The sequence below is a fragment of the Rhipicephalus microplus genome, chromosome 1 (genome assembly GCF_043290135.1).
Source record: "Rhipicephalus microplus isolate Deutch F79 chromosome 1, USDA_Rmic, whole genome shotgun sequence".
Taxonomy (NCBI): domain Eukaryota; kingdom Metazoa; phylum Arthropoda; class Arachnida; order Ixodida; family Ixodidae; genus Rhipicephalus; species Rhipicephalus microplus.
Window position 1 is genome coordinate 44,099,788 of NC_134700.1, and position 24,256 is coordinate 44,124,043.

The window sequence follows — 24,256 nt, forward strand, 5'->3', positions numbered from 1 at the left end:
TTTTTTTACAAGAAACATTGAAATGCAGCACGAGCCCACCACTGTTCTTGACAGAGATTACCACGGCAAGCAGCAGTAACCACGCTCACTCGCACGGAACAGATAAGGCCACGTGTTACATATATGTTCTTTACCTCTCATATCGGACATTTATCTGTTCTTCTGGCACGTAAACTATTGCCCATCATTGGTATAAGCCATGCTAATACGTGGCATATTTCCGGTTCTTCATTTTCTTGCATATTCCTAGCTATTAACCGATTTAAGACGAGCACGTGGTCAGTGCCTGTGGACCTTCTTCAGAAGCACGAGCTACACCCATTAGTTTTTTTCCTGTGGTTGTCTGTATGTAGGTATTGCAGTTACAAGAATAACATTGCCATAAACATGTGCGAGTTGGGTTTGTTGCTGATAACTTCATTTAATAAACCCGCGAAGAAGCAATTTATGCGGCCTAAGAAGTCATCATACTTGAAAGCGGAAGGGCATTGAACACTGAAATCATGTAAACCTACGTATACACTTTCACAATCACAGCTGCGGACTGCGAGTTGTGTGCCTTCATATATGTCGATATTACAGGCTCAATTGACCATCTGCGGAAAAGTGAGCGCCCCCTGTCGTGTAAAGAGGAAAGCTTCACTCAAGCTTTTGGTTGGAAAATCGCTTCGCCAACTAACATGCTTAAGGCAGTGTTTAGCGGCTTAAATGCGCTTGTTTTGCTGCTTTAGGGCCAAAAATGCATGCTCATTATTAAAAAAAGATGGTAAAAGAAGAAAACATTCTGTTTACGTTTGTATACATGGTGTAAAACAAGGATTTCTCGAGTTTCAGCCTGAGCAACAACCAAGTGAGGTGATACCTGCACTCAGCTATCTCGACGGTTCACCAGGCTCATCCCACCTGCTCCTTCAAGGAAGAACATTATGTTATACACTTAAGGTTAAGCCTTGAAATATGTGACGATGAACTAGGTTCGGTGAGGGTGGCTTGTGCACCATCTGTGAGGTGCGGTGTTTGCGTGAAAATTGCAGTGTTCGCCATTACTACGGGTCACATCGTTGGAACGCACTGGGAGAGATTTTTATATATATTGCCAAGCGTGTGACAAAATATATAAGTAGAGCACACTATAAGCATGTCTAGTACAATCTAATATAAGTGCCTCTAGTCAAAATCGCCAAAGTGTCAAATGATGATGTAATAATGAATACACACTTTTCTAATGTGCTTCGCTTGATTTATTCATGTAACAGGATTTTATCCTAATAGACATAAAAGAGCTACAGAAATTCTCGTGCTTCTATGAATAATGGTTCGAGCAGATACATGAAAGCACATCCTCGCGTATAACTGAAAGTATTGTGCGGTCTATTTGAAATGCTGATGTATGCAAGACTCGTGTGTTGCCGTGGTACACTAAAGAGATCAGAGAGTGTTAGTTCAACCAGCGCTGGTACGGCACCCATGGTAAGCCACTTGCGCCACACTCCTCTCTTTCAATAAAGGCTCCTCCTCCTCCGCCAACATTTCACATGCCGTTATCCGAGCACTCTTTTGAGCCCACAGCCTCGTGGATGAGAACCTGTCAAAGTTAGGGCTAATTTCTCTGTTTTGCTGGGACAAAAGCCACGAAAACTAAAAAGAAGGACAATGAAGGCACAACCGATTACACACAGTCACCGGTAGTTTTCGTAGGTACTTTCCCCACTTAAACATGAACTAACAGGCCCAGTTCTTCGCGTTTCTATCTCGCTAAAATAATTCACGCACTGTGTTGGCATATTAGCCCTAATTACAAAAGCAAGCCGGTCAACCACGGCTAACAAATGTATGACTGGCGGCTGGCCGGGCTGATGTTTTCCTACCAATACCAAAACGCCTGTAGAGGGCACTGCCTGTGCCGTTACTGCGCATGCACAGTAGTTTTTTCACAAATAATCAATTGTTCTTGAAAGCCCACTTGGACTCTTTTTTTTTTTTTTTTTGAGAATTCATTCGCAGCAGTGAAGTTCCCGCAGAAAAAAGACAGGTCTTCGAGCTTTGTGTGGGTACGCTGTTCACATGAAACGTTTTTCTTGAATATGCACTAGCTATATACACACAATTATATATACATATATATATATGTATATCCTCTGAAGGGCCTGTCAATGTCCGTGTTGACTGTCCTAGATGGATGTCGAGCAAGTGTACAAATTTTTTACCTTTTTACATTCAATGTACATCCATCAGAGATGTAGGTACAGTGTACATTCATGGACATTTGATGGACATCTGGAGCATCCGCAATGTACATCCTGTCGTATGCCTACCGGATATTTGTCGTTACTTGAAACCTTAGCGCGGGAAGGCCGTAGGCTGCGAGTGATTGTCGATGCTGGATCACCCCTAAGCGTAATTCCCAAGAGCTTGTACAAGAAGCATCGCATGTGGTGGCTGTAGTGCCGAAGATCAAAACTAGGTGACTTTAGTTATGTTCAACTGCGTTGGGTCTCGAAGTGAAGAGTGCCACTCCATGCTCTTGGAGTAAACAGACACAGCAGACACCGTCAGATTGAACCAAAACAACACACATTTATTTAAATGCTTTAAAGTGACGATATTGTCAGCCAGCTGAATTGTTACATCAATTGTGACGAGTATGATATAACATATTTACACAATATTACCATAGACTCAACAATGTAACATACATAAGTTGGCGAACGCTTGACTCCCCATAAGGATGCGCGAGCGATGACCCACGGTGCCGTTCTCACGGGCACATCGTGAAAGACAACCGTTCGCGCCAACCAACACACGCCAAAAGCCCGCTTCTCTCTAATGTGTCGCTACACAGGCTTGCCGCCAGCTGTCATCATCGGCGCTACTGTTCTTACCATGATGGTGATGGTGATAATACAAGCTCGCGAGCACAACGCCACCTACTGCTTGACAGTTGCGACACCGAATGCGGCCTCTGGGCGAGACACATGCGCCACGAGGAGCAAACACCTTTACAGTGAGCATGAGCACCCCCACAACTGTCACGAAGATATTGCGCCACCTCAAACATATATAAATATAAGTGCCACTAGAATAAAAAAAGTTCTTGTGTGGCATGGGTTGAGTGTGTTTGTTGTCCTCAGTCAGGTCGTGCTGCCGACACTACAATCTGGCGACGAGGTTTTTGATCACACCGCAATGGCTACCGCCACACATTTTTTGCCGTCCACCTTTCTTGCCGTCCACCTTTCTTGCCACCCTGGGCACTCGAGCCATACCATGGACCCGCTGGATACACCTCTTCGAGAATAAAAATACACCCTACATTCATCATTGAAGTCCCACTAACTGACACATAGTGCCTCCTTGCCCGTTGGAGTTGGATCTCTTCCGTTTTTTATTATTATGCCAACCCACCTCAACTTGCCCCCCCCCCCCCCGCCCCCCACCTTCGCCCGCTGCCGAATTGTTCTTCTTTCTACCAGCACGCGACACATCTTCTGTCCTTTTCTTTTATTTATTATCCGTGCGCCAGGGCAGGGTTCACAAAGTGTAGAGACATTGCAGCTGATAGGCACAGCGAGCAAAGGTCACGAAACTGCCTGCGCCAACCAACCGACGGTCACTTCTTGCAAATATGAAACCCACCGACAGGGTCGTGTTTTTCGAGCGACGCCGACAGGTTTTGTCGTCGCCACAGCTGTTGCAAAAGGCCCATCGTCGCCATCCTGTAGCGGATGTCTAGAAAACCAGCAAAAATCGCTTGTCGCCCAGAAAAGATCGTGACGACTAGTGCCATATGGTCGCACCCTCGATTCTCGCTTTGGTTGCAATTTGCTTTCATGCTTGTCATTTGCACATACTTCAAGGAACGCAAGACATCGGCTACCTTTTTTACAGTAGCTTCTCATGATTGATTGATATGTGGGGTTTAACGTCCCAAAACCACCATATGATTATGAGAGACGCCGTAGTGGAGGGCTCCGGAAATTTCGACCACCCGGGGTTAGCTTCTTATGTGAGCAGCGAGATGGCATCCATATTTTGTCGTTAATCTTGTTATCGACAGTTTGTTTTGACACTTCGGCGATAGCTTGGTGCAATATCAACGGCGGAGGTGCCGTCGTCGTGCGAGGTTTCCACAAGTTGCCAAAGTGCATCGTAGCACACGCTTCTGGGTGCCCCTCTAGATCATGGCAGATACCACTGCTGCAGTTAAACGATTGTGAGAAAAGAAAGCTGGGAGATGCTTTTATGGAGTGCGCGGGCGGCGCAGGGACAGCTTGAAGAAGATAGCACCTTTAAGGGGGGACGTGGCAAGTAAAACTAATTTTTTTATTAATGTACTGTTTGTGATGAAATTTGGTGTGTGTATGTGGATGATTGTGAGGATTCCAAATATGAAAACCGTTTTCAAATACCTCTTGTACTTTTTGAGTTACAAGCATAATTATACTAATTAATGCTCTTCACACTTAAAGAGATAATTATTGCTAAATGAAATTATTTTTTCATATTATTATGTTCCCAAAGCATCAACTTGTGCAAAGAAGCTATTAGTTGATTTTTCTAGTTCTTGTAACCATAAATAAAATTTCCAAAACATGGATGTTGTTTTGCGCACACATCGCAGTAATTATAAAATGTGTTCTGAAAATTTTAAATGATGAGTAAGAAGAGAGATAAAGCTTTATTGCACTGCTAAAGGCCTCCTGAGCCTAGTGCAAAAAACGGAACGACTCTATCAGTCTTTGTTAGAAAATGACAGATGTTCTAGCGAAGGCACATAGGCGAAAATCAAGAGTTGAGAAAACTGACTTTGAAAGTTCACTCTTGTTTGGAAGTTCACAACATGCCTAAAACACTCAGAATCCTCCTGGGCAGTAATCCTGAGATGCTGTGGCCTTGGCCTCTGTAGAGCGCAACCCAGTTTTGCGCTTCTTTGTCATGGAACAATGCGCCTTTTGAGCCCTCTTTACCCTTTTGGCATCCTTTTCGGCTGCTCGCCGCAAAGAGCAGTCTCCTGGATTGAAGCCCAGTTGAGCAGTGATCTCTTGCAGCGCACTCTTGCAGCCACCATTGAAACGGCAGACTGCATCTGCAACTGCACTTTCCACACTTCGAAGGGAGGCGAACTGGCTCTTGGACTGGAGTGACCAAATGAGGCTGTTCATACTCTCCACAGCGTTCTGGGTTTTTCCCTGCGCACACCTTTCAAGGAGCTCTTTGTTCGAGAGGCGCTTGTAGATTGGCAGCAGTGCCACTCGCACGTGAGGGGGCAGTTTATGTTTGTGAGGCGGCAGCGGCTCTCCCTTGGCCAATGCCTGATTGCGCGGGCACCAGGAGTCAGTCCCACTTGGGCACAGGTCGTGGTGTGGATCCTGGTCTGTGGATGTTACATGGTAATAAGTGGCCATGATGGCCCTCTCCATGCCAGGAACATCGTTGGGGTGGCTCTTAATGGCCCAGCCATAATAATTCGTCAACTTCTTTATCAGGCCCTGCGTCAGCCGGCCTTTGCCACCCATGCTCAGTCCTCGGCCTTTGGATTTGTGCTCATCAAGAAGGTTGCGCAAGGAAGTGCCCATTCTTTTTTTCACATGGTTCACACACTCCTGTTTCTTAATCACCATGTAGCCATACACCTTGTCTTGCGTGAGGGCAAGGTACGTACGGCTGTCACCGTCGCAGAGCACATTGATGTATCGAAGCTTGTACTTGGTAAACGATCTTTCAAACATGATCCTAGCTGCTTCTACTTCCATTTGGCCTGCATTAGCATCGGTGTTCTTTTGGCACTGTGGCTTGTGTTTCTCAAGCCACTCCTCATAGTTGTCGTCACCAGGCTTGGGGCCAACAGCACAGCCTTGGCAGTAGTTGGACAGGACACAGTGGTCCAAGACCAAGCCTGTGTACAGCTCGATTACACAGCCCACGCCAATATGACTTCTGTGCCCCCTCGTCATCCACGTGCCGTCGTAAATGACGTCAATGTTGCCTGGCACTCCTCCTAGGTCCTTGTAAATGTCATGCACCTTCTGTGCACTTTCTGCTTCAATGCGGGTGGCAGCTGATGTGGTGGCAGGGTGGCTGTACTTCCTTTGCAGTCTCTGGTAGGACTTGTGGTGCAGTGCTCGATGCGAAATGTCCATCGCAGAAAAAATGTCATTTATGGCAGATTGTTTTCTGCCAACTGACTGCACAGCCCTCAAAGCACGCACGTTTACCTCAAAGGGGTTCGTTTTTTGTTGCCCGGAGCACCTCGGGGACGACCACGCACTGTTCACTCTGCCACAATTGTCACAAAAAAGTTCCATCCTCGCCGCGAGTCCAAGGCAGTGCGGCGTAGTCTCAAGGCGTATCGACCCTTCGTCGCACTTGTTGCACTTTACTGACGAAAGCAGACCGTTCAGCATCTTCTTATTTACAATGAAGAATGTGGAGTCCTTACCGCCGTCATTTTCGTCGCAGCCTTCGTTCAGAAGCTCGAGCTTCCGCTTTGAAGCGGACTTCGATGCTACGGCATCCAAAACATCCCGCCTTGTCTGCGCCCGCTGCGCGATTTCTTCACTGCTCGGAATCTGGGCCGAAACTCGCGATAGAATGTTCGACGCGCGCACGCCCGGAGTTGCAACGGCTGCCGACGCGGTGCCACCGCAATCGGGTTCGCGAGAGCGTCCATCACGGTCGACGGCATCCGGCGGTCTGACATACGACGATGTGGCACCTTCCACACTCTCGGCCTCACAACAATCAGCGAAGGGTCTGAGTAGAGGCTCCGTGACGCTTGAAGAGCATGCTCCGTCCGGAACTGCGACTGGGACGGCAGCCGCAGTCGTCTGCCCTTTGTTCCAAGCTTTCCGACGCTTGCCGTACTTGTGGACGCTCCGGAACTTTTTTGCGGCAACATAGCACCGCAGTATGAGCAAGCACTCAGAAGAGACCACCGATGTAAACAAAGCTTGGTTAAAAAAGCACGCGAACTATCACAAAAACAGCAAACTGGCAAAAAACGAAGCGCACGCCGGATGATTCTCGACACGGCGGCCGCAGATGCGCTCGCGCTTCCAAGGTTGCCAAGGTGCGCGGCGCAGCTTTGACCAGTAAGAGGTCGCGCCTGCTACCACGTGACCCGCGCAGCCAATTGCCGTTCTTCGTTTTCGTTTTTTTACTTGCTCCTCGCGCTTTTATTTTCACTCGGCGAAATACGAGACCGCGACCATCGGGAAGCCGGCTTTCTCCTCTTTCCAAAGCTACCAAAATGGCGGCCCACGGTCAACAACTTGGCGCGTTTGTGCGGCGTGAACAACACCGTTTCAGGGGCTTTTTTTTCGCACTTTTCGGCGACTAGCCTCGGCAAAAACACTATTTGCGGGATTTGTAGCGCACGTTTCGCTGTAATATTTTAGAACAAGGAAGTTGAAGGTCTGAAAATTACGAAAAAAAAATAAATCAGAAAATCGCATATTTTGACCAAAATCGGCACTTTACTTGCCGCGCCCCCCCTTAACTACCGAAGATGAATTAAGCGCAACTATATCTCTTCACTATACATGCTACAATGAAGCTGTTTGCAAACAGCATAGGCATATGTCAATTGGGAAAGGCTAAGCGACCTAACTTTTTTTTTTCACATTACCGCACTTTTTGCTCATTTCGAAGTTTTCATAAAAGCCGCCTCACATAATAAACGCATTCTCATCTTTTCTCCCATATTTCGAAGAAAAAAGTTCATTCATTACACGAGTAAATACAGTACTTTGCATTTAAAATCTTCCAGCGTGTGCTCTCTGCTGGCTATCCACAACACTTGATCCGCGGCACATTGGAAAGCCTGCTTCAAAAACTCAAATTTTCAGAAAAGCAAGAGAAACGTTTGGAGCACAAGCCACCATTTGCTATGCCTTATTTGAATTGTCTGTATCACAACGTTGTAAAGGCTGCACAGCGGTATAAAATTTGCATCGTCTTCTCCACACGTTGCAAACTTCAAAAACTGTGCCTACTTCTGACTAGAACAGAAAAAAACAGGATATTCCATGCAAAAAGAACCATCAGATGAAATTCACTTGTTGCGATTCCAACATAAATGTTTGAGATGGCTGAGCACAATGTGGCCCGTGCATATGTGCACGCTTTATTGAAGATGACGCTTTAATTTTGAAAAATTTGTGGTTTTAATGCACACCCTATGTTATACATTTTTTTATGTGAACTGTGTGGAGATGTGGCATAGTTCAAATAGTCAGCAAGGGACAGCATGCTTTCTTTGCACTCTCAGAGCTGCCACCATCATCGCTACTTGTGCTAACAGTCATGAAGTGATCTTTCATGTCTATGGGTAACTAAACTGAAGCTTACTGCAGACTGTGAATAAAGCTATGTGCCTAAAATTTTTGATACTGTTGTCGATGCTTCTCTTTAGGGGCAAAAACGTGTTATTTTTGTGACTAAACTATACATTTTTTTGTAAATGCTTTGGCCATCACATTTTTTTTTTCAAAAATATACAAACAAGTTTTTGCTGTATTCATTTTAACAAAAGCTAGAAAGCGACTTCATTTTAACCAAGTTGAGTTGACTTGTAAGAAATAGCTGATGAGTGAACGATTCATACCTGAAGGTTGTAGTCCCGCATGATCTTGACTAGCGAGTCCCGAAGCTGGGGGATGTCCAGCCCCATGGGGATGTGCGAGATCAGCAAGATCGGGTTGACATGTGCACCAATCTTGTGGAGCAATGTCGTGATGAAGGCTGCACAAAAACACATGCACTTTTAACGTAGAGATGATATTTTTTTATACTGCAGACAATCCTCATAAGCGAATAAAGGTGATGAAACTTTGGTACAGGAAGATTCACAATGCCTGAAAACTCGACTTGCTGTGCAAGCTGAAGGAAAAACGAGAAGGGAGACAGGAAAGAGTGCAGACTACCAGCTGTTTAATGTCACTTCACTAAGCCAATATATAATCATGCCACACTGCACTATCACAATGCGCAAAAAAAAACAATAATCCTTTACAAAGATACGGCAGGCAGAGCAGTGAAATAAAAAGAACTTCATTTGTAGCAAACCCCACAATCTTAACCTACGTAATCACGAGGTGTACACTTTTTTTATACCTTTTAACTTCTCCTGAGAGAAACGAGGAACCTCATCAGAGATGAAGACGGTAAAAAAGTTTTCACCTTGCAGATGCCTGCGTCGAGCAAGAAAAAGCGGCGCGCAACCCCGCAAGCGCACCCATCAAGCGGCAACAACGCAGGGCCCCGTGAACCCCTGTTCGACTTTTCCAACCAGCCCTAGCCCCTCCTCATCGTTCGGAGTGCCCAGAAAGCTGTAGAAAATTCAGCCATGACAATCTTGGCTTCGCCTGGCTCACAAGGCCGCCATATTTCTTCAGAACGTTTCTAGCAAATTGAGCCTGCACATGCAGACCCAGAAGAGAATCGCCCTTTTTTAGCTTCGCCACTGCGCCTTCCCTGTACTGGTAGCATTCCTGAGACAGGCATCGAAGCATCATAGCCCTCAACTACGAAAACTTCGAGGATAAAACCTCCCCTACCTTGGGCATTGTTGACACAGCACCTTCATCCTCTTCTGCCATCTCCACTTAGGAGAGCAGCGCAACAAGTTTCTTTACTGCCCCTTCCTCTACTGCTCTGACGTAACTGGGTTATCAGGAACAACCATAGCCCCTTCTTCTGGCATGCTTTCCAAGCGCGCCTCACGGCAAAGCTGTGTTTCAGGCCCTTCTCCTCCCTCTCATCAACATAAATGAAACAGCACTATGCACCCTGCTTGCCTCAATCCCATGGCCCCAACACAAGCTAATTGAAAAAGCCACCCTAGCCCCTGCCCAAGCACAGCAGTCACATACTCTCAAACATGTGGACACTGTCCTCTTTTGCCCTGCTGAAAGGAAGGCATCGTTCCGGCCTGTCACGCAAGAAACCATCTCTTCCTCCCGTTTATGAGATTTTGCATGTGCGAGTTCACTAACGGCGCATTGTGGTTGCACCCGATGTTGCTCCAGGCACAGCCCTCACCAACCTCCTCCACACTGCCAAGATCTGCGGCATCCCAGTGCAAGCAAAGAGGGCGACCACTACCACTAACACCGCAGTGGTGTGGTATACAACGTTGACCCTTCCATAGGCACAGAAGACATCATTGCGAATGTTATGTTGCAACTGCCAATCATAGAGAATTTCCATAATGGTTAGAACATTCTTGCGACGTTTAGCGAGTCCTAGCCCTCCGATGACATCGAACTCAACAACCAGCGCCGCACTGTGTGCGCCTTACCGCTGCGCCCCACTCAGTGCACCTGATGCGCCCACTACGGTCACATAGACGTTACACGCACATCTTTGAGGCGTTGTGCACGATGTGGAGGGCCCCACCTCCAGGCTGAGTGCACGACTGAGCAGCCAAAGCTTTTGTTCTGTAGCGCAAAACACCTTGCCAAAGAACTGCGTTGCCCTTGTAGGCCGGAGGAACATCACGTCCTCGAGCTGCGCAAAGAGTCTACGACGCCCATTTCGCGTAGCGAGGCCTTCGTTTTCGTGTGGGCATCTGACACCAACGCTTCCGGTCCCCCCGAGAAGCAACAAAAATACCACCCAGTCACTAAGGAACTAACCTATGCAGCCACCACCGGTGTCACTGCTCCTGCAGCCACAACCAGCGACAACAGTAGCTCTGCCATCTCAGTCTTGGTGGCAGCAGTCACAGCGGCACTGGAGTTTCTGTTGTCAGATTGCCCCATTTGCCCGCTCTGCAGTGCAGCGCTGGCGACTCAACTGACACTAACCAAGGATACCAAGTGAACGTCCCTACAAAACTAGCCCACGCACATTGCAGACGAACTGCAACTCACTGCGTCGCCGACAAGCTGTGCTTACGGCGATCCTTACTCTGTGCAACTACCATGCCCTGGCCTTCAAGAAAATGAATATTTCCATAAAGGAGGTTGCCTGATTACATCGGTTACAGCAGCCCCATGCAGTGTGCGCGGCCTGACTGTATCAGTGTGCTATGCAGAGACACCCTCCACCCACTCGGGAAGCTGTGCGCAGCTCTCTACAATCAATCAAGGCTTCCTCACGCACGCCTCTCCACGGAATGCTATACCAGTGAAACTTGTGAGTCTGTAGCTGGGACAGTTTCCATTGATAGTACCGTATAAACTGGAATATACGTCGAGATATTTTCAATAAAACAACGAGCTAAAGTTGCCCCTCGTCTTATATAGCGGTGTCTAGCCGACAGTGCACCGCTGTCTGGCAACATGTGGCTTGCATGCGCATGAGAAGCTGGACACGGCCATATTCGCAGCCAAATCCAATAGCAGGTTGTTTTTTTTCTCTCTTGTATGTTTTTTTTGTGTTCGCGAGTAGCCTCCGATCTGTTCCAAATTCTCGCTCCGCTTGACATAGTGTTTCATTTTTAGTGGTCTTTTTTTCGTTCAGTGAATACGAGTAGCGGTACGAGAAGGCAGTACTCAGCTTGATTGATTGATTTGTGGGGTTTAACGTCCCAAAACCACCATATGATTATGAGAGACGCCGTAGTGAAGGGCTCCGGGAAATTAGACCACCTGGGGTTCTTTAACGTGCACCCAAATCTGAGCACACGGGCCTACAACATTTCCGCCTCTATCGGAAATGCAGCCCCCGCAGCCGGGATTCGATCCCGTGACCTGCGGGTCAGCAGCCGAGTGCCTTAGCCCCTTGACCACCGCGGCGGGGCGGCAGTACCCAGCTGCGTTTAAACTAGAGGTTGTTGAGTTTGCAAAAGCGAATGGGAATATGGCTGCTCAGCGCCGCTTTGGTGTATCAGAAAAAAGCGTGCGCTATTAGAGGGTGCAGATAGGGAAGCTGCAGATGTGCGATCCTCGGAAAATGTAATTTCGTAGGCGAAGTGAGGTTCAGCCGCAGCTGAAGATTACACTAGGGAAGTTTGTGTGGGAAGTTCGTGCGTGCTCGCTGCCAGTGACCGTGGATACCATTCGCAAGAAAGCTGTGGAACTCGCTCGCGAAGCTGGGCTCACGAGAGAAGAGCTTCGTGCACCAAACTCTTGGGTGCGTTGATTCATGAGACGCAAAGGATTTTCTTTCCGGTGGCGCACATCCATCTGTCAGAAGTTTGCAGAAGAGTTCGAGGACAAGCTTATAAACTTCCAGGGCTTCATGAACCGGCTTCGGGAGCAGAACAACTACATGATGGGGCAGATTGACAATGCTGATGAGACCCCCGTGTGGTTTGACATGCCTTTGTCGACCATGATCATGCAGCGTGCCGCCAAAGATATGAAGCTGTTGTCCACTGGCAACGAGCATTCGCGCTTCACCGTCATGCTGGCATGCATGGCAGATGGTAGAAAGCTTCTGCCCTTCATACTTTTCAAACCTAAGACAATGCCGAAGGATGTGTTCCTGCCTGGGGTTGTCGATCACGTCAACAAAAAGGGATACATGGACGAGGCTATGATGCTCGAATGGATATGAGTAGCCTGAAACCGTCAGCCAGGTGCACTGCTGCGTCTTAGCAGCATGCTGGTGCTAGATGCGTTTTGTGGTCACTTAACCGACGATGGAAAAACGGACATCGGCATGATACCCGGTGGTATGACGTCCACCCTTCAACCGATCGTGTGCTAAACAAGTCGTTCAAGGACCAAGTGCGGCTGGAGTACCAAAAGTAGATGTCCGGCGACAACCCAAAGACACCGACGGGCGGCCTACAGAGGCCTCCGCTTGCGACTGTTTGTAGCTGGGTGCTTTTCGCCTGGCATTCCTTGCCAGGTACCATGGTGGGAAATACTTTTAAGAAATGTTCTATCAGCAACTCGCTGTATGGCACGGAAGACAACACACTGTGGGAGGCGGCTAGCGACAAACTCTCGTTTTCAGAAGACAGCGGTGCTTCGTCTGACGAATAGGAACAGTTGCGATGGTGGTTGAGGGGAGCTCCGACGATCGGGATGCGGTGCGCCCGATTCACAAATAAATGTTGTTCGGCAATTTTGGATTGTTTTCGTTTTTTTTTTTCTTTTTCGGTAACCTGAACTTGGGGGGTCGATCTATATTCCCACTCGACCTTTAGTCCAGTTTATACAGTATTGACACCTCTGTCGTGAGTGTTTATGTGCGCCCAGTTGCTGCAGCCAGCTACTCGTTTCTCCCGCCTCTTGTCGCTGCACTCTCACGCGACGACATCCAGTATGGGGACTTTAACAGGCACTATACACTATATCAGCTGGAGTGACCCTAGCACAAATATGCGTGGCCGAGAGCTCTCCAAAGCGATACACAGGGCTGGTCTCCTCGTTCTGAACACTGGGGAGCCAACTTTGATACGTCGCAACAGCGCTGCAACTGTGATCAACCTGGCCCTGGTGTCGGAACACTGCTCCTATAAGTGGAAGTTACATTCTGACAGGGCCGGCTCCAAGCACTACTTGATCACGCTCTTATTGTCTCAACCCAGCCGCGGTGCTGTGCACGAGTACAACGTCATGTAGTGGCCACTTTACTGCGAGCTTTGCACGAGTGTCTAGTCCAGCAAGGACTTCTTGGCGTGCATCGCCGACTGCTGAGCGTGCAATCACTCGCTGTGTGGTGCCTGTTGGAACCCACTGGCGCACACTGGCGTAAGGCGCCAGTGTGCGCAGAAGCGGGCACTACACTCTTCCGGACCCAGTGCCTGGTCAGAGTACAACCGCCTGGACGCCGTGTACCGACGAAACTCAACAGTTGCGGGACCACAGCCAAAAGGGCGTGTGCTTGTTTCTCGTGACTTGCGCCGGTGCAGCTGGCACATCGTGAGCGTTATGCTCAACCTGAACACCAAGATGTCTCACTTCACTATTCTCGCCATCGCAGTAGCCCAATAAAACGCGGAGCTGGAGTTTGCTGAGCTGATTTCCTCTTCCTGTGAGATTCCTCCTGCTGCCGCCGAGGCTCCGGCGCAAGCCCTGACCCACACAGCGCCACCCCTCCTGCCACCCGAATCTGCTTTTGTGACGGTCACCAGCTCACTTTGAGGGAAGGATTTCACTCACTCTGAGCTGCAGCGAACACTCCAAAGGAAGGGAACACGCAGCACTCCTGGTGCTGATGGCAACACATATCAGCTGTTGAGAAACTTGCATTCATTTCAGCGCGCTCACCTATTAGAGGCATACAATCGAGTTTTCGCTAGGGGAGGTTTCTCGGATCAGTGATGCTCTGCTGAGGTTGTGTCAGTCTTAAAGCAAGGCAAGCCGTCTTGTAAACTCAAATTGTATTGACCCATCTCACTCACATCTGTGGCTGGGAAAACCATGCAGGGAATGGCCCTTCAGCGACTTCAGTAGCTTGCCGCAGCTCGCATTGTATTTTTACCCTAACAACAGTGAAGCTTCCAACCTGGTCGCGCAACAGCTGACGGCCTCGCTGCCGTCGTCAGTGCCCTTGAACAGGTTCTGCACTGGGAAGATGGCAATCTTGCTCCTACTTGACATTCAGTCCCCCAACCGTTCATCATAACTGTGTGCGCACTTGGTGCTGAGGGCAAACTCCTGAACTATGTGCAAGCCTTACTTTAAAAAGTTCTCGCTTCATTCTCGGCTTGCAGTTCACCATCGTCAAGTAACCCTCACCGTGTTAATACTGTACGCAAGCAGGACGCCGCTACCACTTCATCTTATGAAGTTTTTGACATGTGGCCAGTCGACTACGCCACGCCGCCTCCGCCTTTCACCGTCCCTGTTGACCTTTGCGCAAGCCGCTCCGCATGGAAGTGGACACAGGGGCAAGTGGCTCTGTCATGGCCAAGTCACGCCTTCTTCAGCTTTTGCCTTTGGTTCTTGTGCAGCCGTCACAAGTGCTTCTGCGAAGCTATTCCGGGGAACTAAAAAAGGTTCAGGGCAAAGCTGACGTCAGTGTGAAGTTTCATGGCAGGAAGGCCGACCTACCTATTTTTCTGACCGGAGACGGATCGCCCACTCTTCTTGGACGCAACTGGATGCCTGAGCTGGGCATTGGAGTCTCCGATGTTGAAGTTAACATCCACGCAATTTCCGACGTCGAACACCTAGTCCAAGACTACGCCGAAGTGTTTGAAGAAGGCCTGGATATATTCAAGGGTGCTAAAGCTTCTCTACATGTTCCTTCAGATGCTCCGCCTCGGTTCTTCAAGCCACGTCCACTGCCGTACGCCTTGACAGATGGAGTAACTCAAGAAATCCATAGACTAAGAAGAGATTCCGTTCTTGTTCCAGTCAAGACACCGAAGTGGGCTGTACCTATTGTTCCTGTGACCAAAAGGGATGGACGCATCAGAATCTGTGGAGACTTTGGTGTTACTATAAACCCAGTGGCAACAGTGGAGCAGTACCCCATTCCAAGGATCGAGGACCTGTGGACTGTGCTTGCTGGAGGTGAGAAATTCACAAAATTGGATTTGCGAGATGCGTACCAGCAAGTTGTCCTTGACGAGGCCTCTAGGGAGTACGTCACCATTTCGACGCATATGGTGTTATTTCAAAACACCCGGTTCACTTTTCGTGTCTCATCTGCTCCTGCCATATTTCAGCGAGAGATAGAGAACTTGTTCAGGAGACTGCCCCATGTATCAGTCTATTTTCACGACATTCTTGTGACTGGCACAAATGATGCTGAGCACCTTCGCAACCTTCGTGCTGTTCTTAGCAAGCTTCAGGAATCAGGCCTCAAGTTGAACCTTGAAAAATGCCATTTCTTCGTGCCGCAAGTTGAGTATCTCGGGCACATCATCAGCAAGGAAGGCCTTTCCCTAAATGTTGACAAGGTAGCAGCCATTCTGCATGCTCCTGTGCCTCAGGATGTCAGAGAACTTCAGAGTTTCTTGGGACTTGTAAACTTCTATAGGCGCCTCTTACCCAATCTTTCTTCACTCCTTCGTCCACTGCACTTACTTCTTTGTGAAGGGAAGAAGTGGGAGTGGAGACATGAACAACAAGATGCATTCAATGCCTGCAAGCACTTGGTGACATCAGCTTCAGTTCTTGTGCATTTCAACCCTGCAAGGCCTGTTTGCCTCAAATGTGACGCATCGCCTTATGGTATAGGTGCAGTTCTGGCGCACAAAGATGCTGATGGCGGGGAACATCCCATTGCTTTTGCCTTGACGAGCTTGTCACAAGCAGAACAAAATTACAGTCAACTCGACAAAGAGGCACTGGCTTTAGTGTTTGGTTTGCATCGATTCCACCAGTACTTGTGGGGCATCTCATTCGAAGCACACACTGACCACAAGCCACTTTTTGGACTGCTGGGTGCCAACAAGCCCGTTCCCATGCAAGCTTCGCCTCGAGTGGTCAAGTGGGCTCTGAAGCTTTCTGCTTACAAGTACGAACTTGTATACAAGCCTGGCAAAGAGCTCGGCCACGCTGATGCTCTTGGTAGACTGCCTCTCTTAACTGACACTACGGCATTACCTTGACCTGCTGAAATCTTCTTGCTAGAGGAGGCATATCCGAGACTCCTTTCACCAGGTGTTGTGGCCCAAGCCACACGAAATGACCCAGTTCTGGGCCATGTTGTTCTTGCTGTTCTGAAAGGAGTAAGCCTCCCAGTAGGACCAGAGTGGAACCCTTTCAATACCAGAAGCTCAGAGCTCAGTCTCCATGAGGGTTGCCTACTCTAAGGATCAAGAGTAGTGATCCCAAAGTCATTGCAGGCCCAAGATCTTGGTGTTCTTCATGCCAGCCACCCGGGTATTGAGAAGAGCAAGATGATTGCCAGGAGCCATGTTTGGTGGCCAGGCATTGACAATGACATTGCCTACAGCGTGAAGAGCTGCGCTACGTGCCAGACTCAACATCGAGCTGCACAGCTGGTTCAGCAGACGCCGTGGCCTTTTCCACAGGATTGCGGCGTATTCCAAAATGGAATACGCCGCATGCTTGTACCGCCGTATCACCCTGCATTAAATGGTGCAGCTGAACGAGTTGTACGAACTGTGAAGAACAAACTCAAGAAGTCTGATTCTGGGAACTTCCAAAGGCAGATCTCCAGGTTTCTGTTCCACTATAGGACCGCACCACATGAAGTGACAGGTCATCCACCGTGTGAATTCTTGACAGGAAGAATGTTCAAGACTCCGTTGGATGTCCTCAGGCGAAGCCAGCAGGCATCTGTATTCGTAAAACAACTCAAGCAGAAGTTGTATGCTGACAGAGGGTCCTGGCAGGCTCCATCACTGCAGCCAGGTGATCACGTGTACGCGCGAAACTTTCGCAGGAATACACCCTGGATATCTGCCAGTATTGTGGACATCACTCCGTTATTAGCCAGTGTCCGTTTTGAAGATGGCACTTTGGGAAACCGACACAGAGACCACTTGCGCCTTGTGCAGACAGAAACATTGGCCTGTCCTGAAACTTCTATCGCTGCAGCTCCACCACAGTTGGAGCCGCCGCTTCTTCATGCACCAGCTTTTCCAGAAGTGCCTCATCAGGAACAGCTACCTAGAACTAGCTAGCTGCTCTGGGAGTATCTGTGCCACGGAGAGCGACGGGACTGCGCTCAACAGTGGTGTGCATGTGAACAGTGACTCTGTCGTGCCTACGCCTAGCACGCTGAAGTTGTGACGTGGCACAAGAACTAGGAAACTGGTGAATAGGTACTCCTTATAGTCTTCCTCCTAAGAGGGGAGGAGTGTAACAATGTTGGCTCAAATGCAGTGTCCCCACACGGAGCTGATAGTTGTGTTGAGCTGTGCAAGCCTGACACAGCAGGGGTGGCCGTTTTGGAAACAATAAAAACAGTTCGTTCTGGGCAAAGGGCTCAACATGTTCTAATGTTCTTCGCGGGCCTGATGGCTTATTGTTCACGGTAGTCACTACCACCTGGCCATCAGTTAATCTACACATGTATCAACTTCGAACCTTAATCGACCGAACACTTCCTCATCGTTCTATCAGCACTACATGCTAACAGTTTATTTGCCTGCTCCGACAAGCCTTCATCCGACCACATAGGCTTTGTGTGTACCCTTGCCCGAATTCAAACTCACTACTACTGGTCAAAGCTTACCTAGGATGTCAAGAATTACATTGAAAGGTGTAGTGATTGACACTACAGTAAAGTCCCACCTGTGCGCCCTGCTGGTTTATTGCAGTCTGTTGCATCACCATTGCAACCGTTTGAACAAATCGGCATAGACTTGCTTGGGCCCTTTCTGAAGTCACATGATGGTAACCGCTGAATCGTAGTCGCTACTGACTTTTTAACAAGGTACTATGAAATGAAAGCCCTACAACGAGGCACTGCCAATGAGATTGCGTATTTTTTCATGAACAACATCGTCCTCCACCATAGGGCGCCAACAGTTGTTATAACTGACCGTGGAACAGCTTTTACAGCCCAACTGATGCAAGATGTCATGAGGCTTTGTGGAACCACTCATCGCAAAATGACCGCTAACCATCCACAAACCAACTGTAGTGTTTATGGGAAAGGAGTCAACGGCATAGCCATCACTATGTACAGAACAAGAACAACCTTTATTGACAATGTACATGGTCTATATAATGAGTGAATGCACCCCCTGGGGATGAAAAAACAGAAGCGAAACCGAAACAGAATACATACAACATACTCCCTCCCTTAGTTTTAGTGGTTAGTTGTTAGTACGTATAAGTAACAAAAACCCACGTACACACTACTTCAGTACAGAGTACAGAATAGACACAGTTCAGACAGTAACTAAAAGTTTGTCTGATAGCCTCGAAGCCAAGTCGGTGGCCGGCGTTTTTGGGTCGGCCGCCCTGATTGCTGCGCTGCCGAGGTTGGCTGCTGCAGTACAGGAGATAGAGCAACAGGATCAAAATGTGGGCCAACTGGCCCACATTCAAAATGTGGGCCAGTTGGTTGTGGGCCAGTTGGGCAGTTGGTTCGCTGAACGAAGAAAACAGGAGATAGAGATTGCGTCCCAGAAGGCAGCTGCTGCACAGGAGGTTGCACTATGCCAAGGGACAACAGCCGCGGCTCGCCAGGTTGCAGTACGCTAGGAGACTGCGGGGGTGGCACAGCAGGTTGCTGCACATCAGGAAACTGCGGCTGCGGTACGGCAAGTTGCAGTGCACAAGGAAACCGCAGCTGCGGCACAGGAGGTTGTAGCCCGGCCGGCTGTGGTACAGGGGCTGGAGACTGCAGCACAGGTAGCTGCGACTGGTGGCAAACCCCGTTCTCCGGAACCCTGGACAGCTTGGAGGCATTCCACGTACGGCCGTCTTCAAGCCTGTAATACGCAGGTCTCTTCTCCTCCAACACTTTAGTTGGTGAAAACAAGAAGCAACTGCCCTTAAAGCGAACGAATAGTTTCTTGACATTGACAATGTCTTCTACCGCTATCCTAGGTTTCTTGGCAGCTCTCCTTTTATCCGTGTACAGCTTGCTGCTGTGTTGTTGATGCTGGATTCTACGACAAAGTCACGCCAACTCTTCAGCTGGCTCCTTAGCGAAGGCTGATGCTGAGAGGCCGACAATATCCAGCCTGGTTCGGGGCATTCTACCATGCAGCAGAACAACAGGGGCAACCCGAGTGGTTGCCTGTGAAGTAGCCCTGTAAATTGCAAGGTAGTTCATAACTGCTAGTCAAAGGGGTCGTCCTTCGAGAAGTGAGACTTCAACAAAGTTTTTGAATGTTCGGTAGAACCGTTCTGTTTGTCCATTTGCCTAGGGGGGGGGGGGGAAGGGGTAGCATACTGATGAATGCAGCAGTCTGATGGCCTTGTCTTCCAGGAACGTAATGAACTCATGTAAAGTGAACTGAGGTCTACTGTTGCAAACGATTTCTTCAGGGTATCCTTCGGGGGCGAAAACACTTGTTAAATAGTCTTTCACTGTGCTTGTTGATACCTCACGACAAAAATATACCTCTGGTCACTAGGAGTGGTAATCCACAAGCGATTTGGCAAATCTGCTGTTGTGAGGTGTGCGCTCCAAGGGACCAACAATATCTGAAGCAAGCTTTCGCCATGGTCTTTGAGGCCATTCAACAGGTTGCAATGGTGCTGGTGAAGTCCTGAGAGATTTATCGGCCTCCAGGCAGATGGAACAGTTTTTCACTGCTGCTTCCACTTTTTTTATCCATTTGCGGCCACCAGAACTGCTCACGAAGTCGCGCTACAGTGCGCGTGATACCAGGATGCATCTCATGTGCAGTGAAAATGATCTGCGCAGTGAGAGAGGATAGAACCACAAGGCGATCTGCACGCAGTAGAAGATCATCAACAACAGGAAGTTTCTCTCTATAAAGTGGAACGGCTTCACATCTTCTGGCAAGGACTTGTGTGGCGGCCAGAAACTCAGCACAAAAGACTACACGGTTTCTAAAGAACCATCGTCGAGAACAGCCTGCCTGAACGCTTCCTTTGCCACAGAAACTGGCTCAACAAGCGACACAATTTCTTCCTCCTGTCCACGCTCTGTTTCGGATGTAGGGGCTGGCAGGCCAGAAAGTGCATCTTCAACAGTGTTCGTGCACCCTTCAAGTATTCAACAGTGAAGTTATAACAGATAAGTCTTGCAGAACAGCGTGTGATTCGAAGTGGGTGTCTTCCAGGTCCCTGTGATGACAGCGAAGAGACAAGTGCCCGGTGATCTGTCTGAATTTTGAAATGGCGACCCGAAAGGTACGTGGGCCGTCGCTCACAAGCCCAAATACATGCCAACGCTTCTCATTCACCGACTGAATACTTCTTCTCTTGTGGAGACAGTGTACGCAATGCGAAAGCGACTGTGCGAAACTCTTGGGCATCTTGTTGCTGGAGAACTGCTCTTAGCCTACAGTCTGAAGCATCTGTCGACACGATGACTGGAAGTTTCAGATTGAACATTTGAAGGACTGGACTCGTAAAAGCATTATTTTTACCCTTCTGAAAATTCTACCTGCTTCAGCTGACCAGACGAATGGCTCAATTTTGCGAAGTGGGACTCGCATAGGCTCGACCACTTGTGCCAAACGTGGAACAAATATCCAGTAGTATTCTACACGACCCAAAAATGAACGGAGGGCAGCAACATCGGTTGGCACGGGTGTGTTAACTATGGAGCCAATCTTCTCAGGAAGTGGAGAGATACTACGTGCAGTGACCTTATGCCCTAAAAATGCGAGCTCTGAAACATCAAAGGCACATTTGTTGTTCACTTTCTCAACCTAGTCACATGACCACAAACAAAAACTAAGGACATTCAAAAACCATATCTGCCTGTGGTGGTTTAGGCGTCTAGAAGATTCCTTCAGTACGCCCATGTCCTTTGTCTTAAGAAATATTAAAACACACAAGTGCAATGTGTGTGTCTTAAAATTTTTTCCCCCAAAATCACAGCGAGATTAATTTGCCTCCATTTCGCTTCTATACGTATCCTCACCATTCCGGCATCTTGCAGACACTAGCCCTCACAACACTCAGTGCATTTTGAATGCATAGCCTAAAACAGCAGTTTCAGCGATGCAATGCGGGATGTCACGGTAAAAGCCCATGATTTATGCCAGCCACTCCAAACGTGCATGCACTCTGGAATCAATCCCCCAGGAACACGGGAGACCACAGAGAACATTGATACAACACAATAACACTGCTTGCGAGCTCAGGCTGGCAAGCTTGGGCACATCACGCACATGTGAACTTGTGTGGGCATGATGTTTTCATGAGTTTGCGTCATGTGATCTCCGGCCCCAGTGCTGAAAAAGGCAGACAGATTTGGCCTAAGAAGTCAACATGGGGCGAGTGGGAGGTCACTCGTCTTCTCGCATCATAGTTCTACGCTGCTTTAAAATAGTATGTTTCTCAGCATATAAGAAACTGATTTGAAAAGTTCTTGTAGTGTAAAGCTCTTCATTAGGCACACAACACCTTCCAGTGCCTATGATACCCAGTGAAGAGCCTCCTAAACATATATACAAGTAAACAGTACAGCCAACAGCACTTGCCATTCAGTGTGCTTTTTTTTACTAGCACATCATGGGCAGATCACATTACATTCAAGAACCATATCCCAATGCTCAGTGCTTGTGCGAGACTGTTATATTATAAGTGTGTACTTTATCACTGTAGTTCTTACCTTGCTAATTTAGACGACTGGACACGGACACTTGAGCATAACGACCTCTTCTCACATTATTGAATGTGCATCTCGTTCATCCAGTGTACTTACATCAAGTGTACTTACGTGGCTTGTCAAGTGAATACTTGATCAGATCCCCCCAGAGTTCCGAGTCGTCATGCTCCTTGCAGAAAGCGATGGCCTGGTGAACATCTCCCAGCTTGTCCATGATCTGATGGAGAGCCTCTTTGGTGTTGCCCATGCGTTCTGCACAATCATGTTGACAAGGTTCAATGCTGCCCTTTCTTCAGGAAGTAAAAAAAGCGAGGACAATCATCACATTTACTCTAACGCACCTGTACATTTTGTCGATAAAGGTGCACTATCACTAAGGGTGAATTAGTCTGATATACTGTGAAACTTCTTCGAAATGAACATTATGTACTGCTTCCAGGACCTTCACTTCCAGCGAATCTCGCAGTGGGCAGACTGTGCATCTTATCACCAAACTTGAGCAAGTCTCCAAGCTCGCATTTCGTTTCTGAGGGTTGCACTTTTGCGATAGTTTGCTTGCCTTTTAAGCTGACCCTTGCTTCAGTGTTTATGAGTGCACGGAGAACACTGTCACTGATATAGATAGGGTTCAATAAATGGTTCTTCATTTCCGACTGTTGCAAGACTTTGGAGGAATGTTGAAGGGTTTGTGGGGGTGTTTGTATTGCTGGTAAAGTTGTTTTTACCACATGGCACTCATGTGTCTGGTAGAGTGTCGCACTGGCATCCCCCTGTCGGCGAGACTAGGCAGGTGCGTGGCTTACAGCAACCTCTTATCTTTCGGCTTGGCTCTGCTGGCTAATGGCCATCTCTTGCAGGAGGTCTGTGCATGCGATTCCACCGCTAGGTCTCATGGAGTCAAATGCATTATACTGGAATTTTAGAGCAATATTTATTGTGATACTGTAGCTATTAACGCGATAGTGTTAAAGAGCTGGTTACGCAGAAATTTCGGCATCAGTTTCGTTGGTTGTGAGCGAAAAATCATCATCTTTTGCGCGACTGAAAAATCGAAAACGATGCAAATAAAATAAATAAATGATAAAGATCCTCAAGCGGAGTGGGGTTGTTTGAGACCAGGGTTGTTTGGGTCCAAGTGGGGATTGAACCCGGGTCACTTGCATAGCAAGCGGATGTTCTACCACACGGTCACGGCTCCACTAATGAAAACAGTGAAAAGAAATTTCTCAGCTTGGAAATGCAGCGAAAGTAGCTTTCATGTTGCCCAAACACACACGTCTTGTATACATGCTTCCCAATGCAACACGAAATATTGCAGTAATAATGCATAGTACAAGTATCCATTACGTGATTACATATACGTGATTACATATCAAAATACGTAATTACATATAATATGGCTGCGTGGTTGAAAGCCGGTACCCCACTACAAAAGGCACACACGCTACTGAGCCTATTCCCTTAAAGCCACGCAGTGGGTGCATAGCAAATTCGAAAAGGTTTCATGCACTAAGTGTTTGAAGTACGCACTAGGAACAGAATGTTGCTATTGCAGTCAACTTCAAAAGGTGATGCTTTAAGGTCCCCTCATTTTTGTAGGATTTGGCAGGTGGAGGTTTCCCATTGTGTAAAAGGTGCCAGTACATGTCTAATTGTTCATTACATTACAGAGCGAACATACTCCATTTGTTCCGTGAACAGCTGACTAGACCCCAGCAGATGTCAGTTCTGCCCCGCTCGTGCATTTCACACGCAGTCTGCTTTCAGGTGCTTTAGCAAGCTGCAGCTGAAGCAACATAGTGGACTGCTTGCTCTTTATGTGCACTGGCATCAAAGTGCCAAAGCTACTACAACACCAACACATGACACCATGTTATGATGCCTTAAATCTTAGAACTCCGTGATTCTTAAATCTTAGAACCACAAGCTTGTTTGGTGCACGATGTGTCACTTTCCGTTGAAGTGATGCAGAATTGTATTTGCCATGTGGGTCTGGAACACGAGCAATCGGCAAAGTGGGAAGTTCCTTTAAGGTGTCCCAGCTCCATATACTGTATTTACTGGTATAATTTTAATATGCCCCTAATATTTAGCCTAAACAAATATTTACTCGCATATTTTGCGTTCCCCAACCCGTGCGTGCCAGCTCCCTGGACGGAGAGGCTCT

General features: G+C 48.0%; 1 protein-coding gene across 5 annotated transcripts in view; it reads right to left on the reverse strand.

Annotated features, from left to right (window-relative positions):
* lt (vacuolar protein sorting-associated protein light) overlaps window positions 1-24,256 on the reverse strand; it is a 635,043-nt gene that overhangs the window by 166,748 nt on the left and 444,039 nt on the right. For all 5 annotated transcript variants that reach the window (XM_075896022.1, XM_075896056.1, XM_075895809.1 and 2 more), the window contains 2 exons: window positions 22,201-22,341; window positions 8,606-8,742 (listed from right to left, as the gene is read on the reverse strand). In XM_075896022.1, coding sequence (XP_075752137.1) covers window positions 8,606-8,742; window positions 22,201-22,341 — 278 coding nt within the window. The remainder of the gene's footprint in view (window positions 1-8,605; window positions 8,743-22,200; window positions 22,342-24,256) is intronic.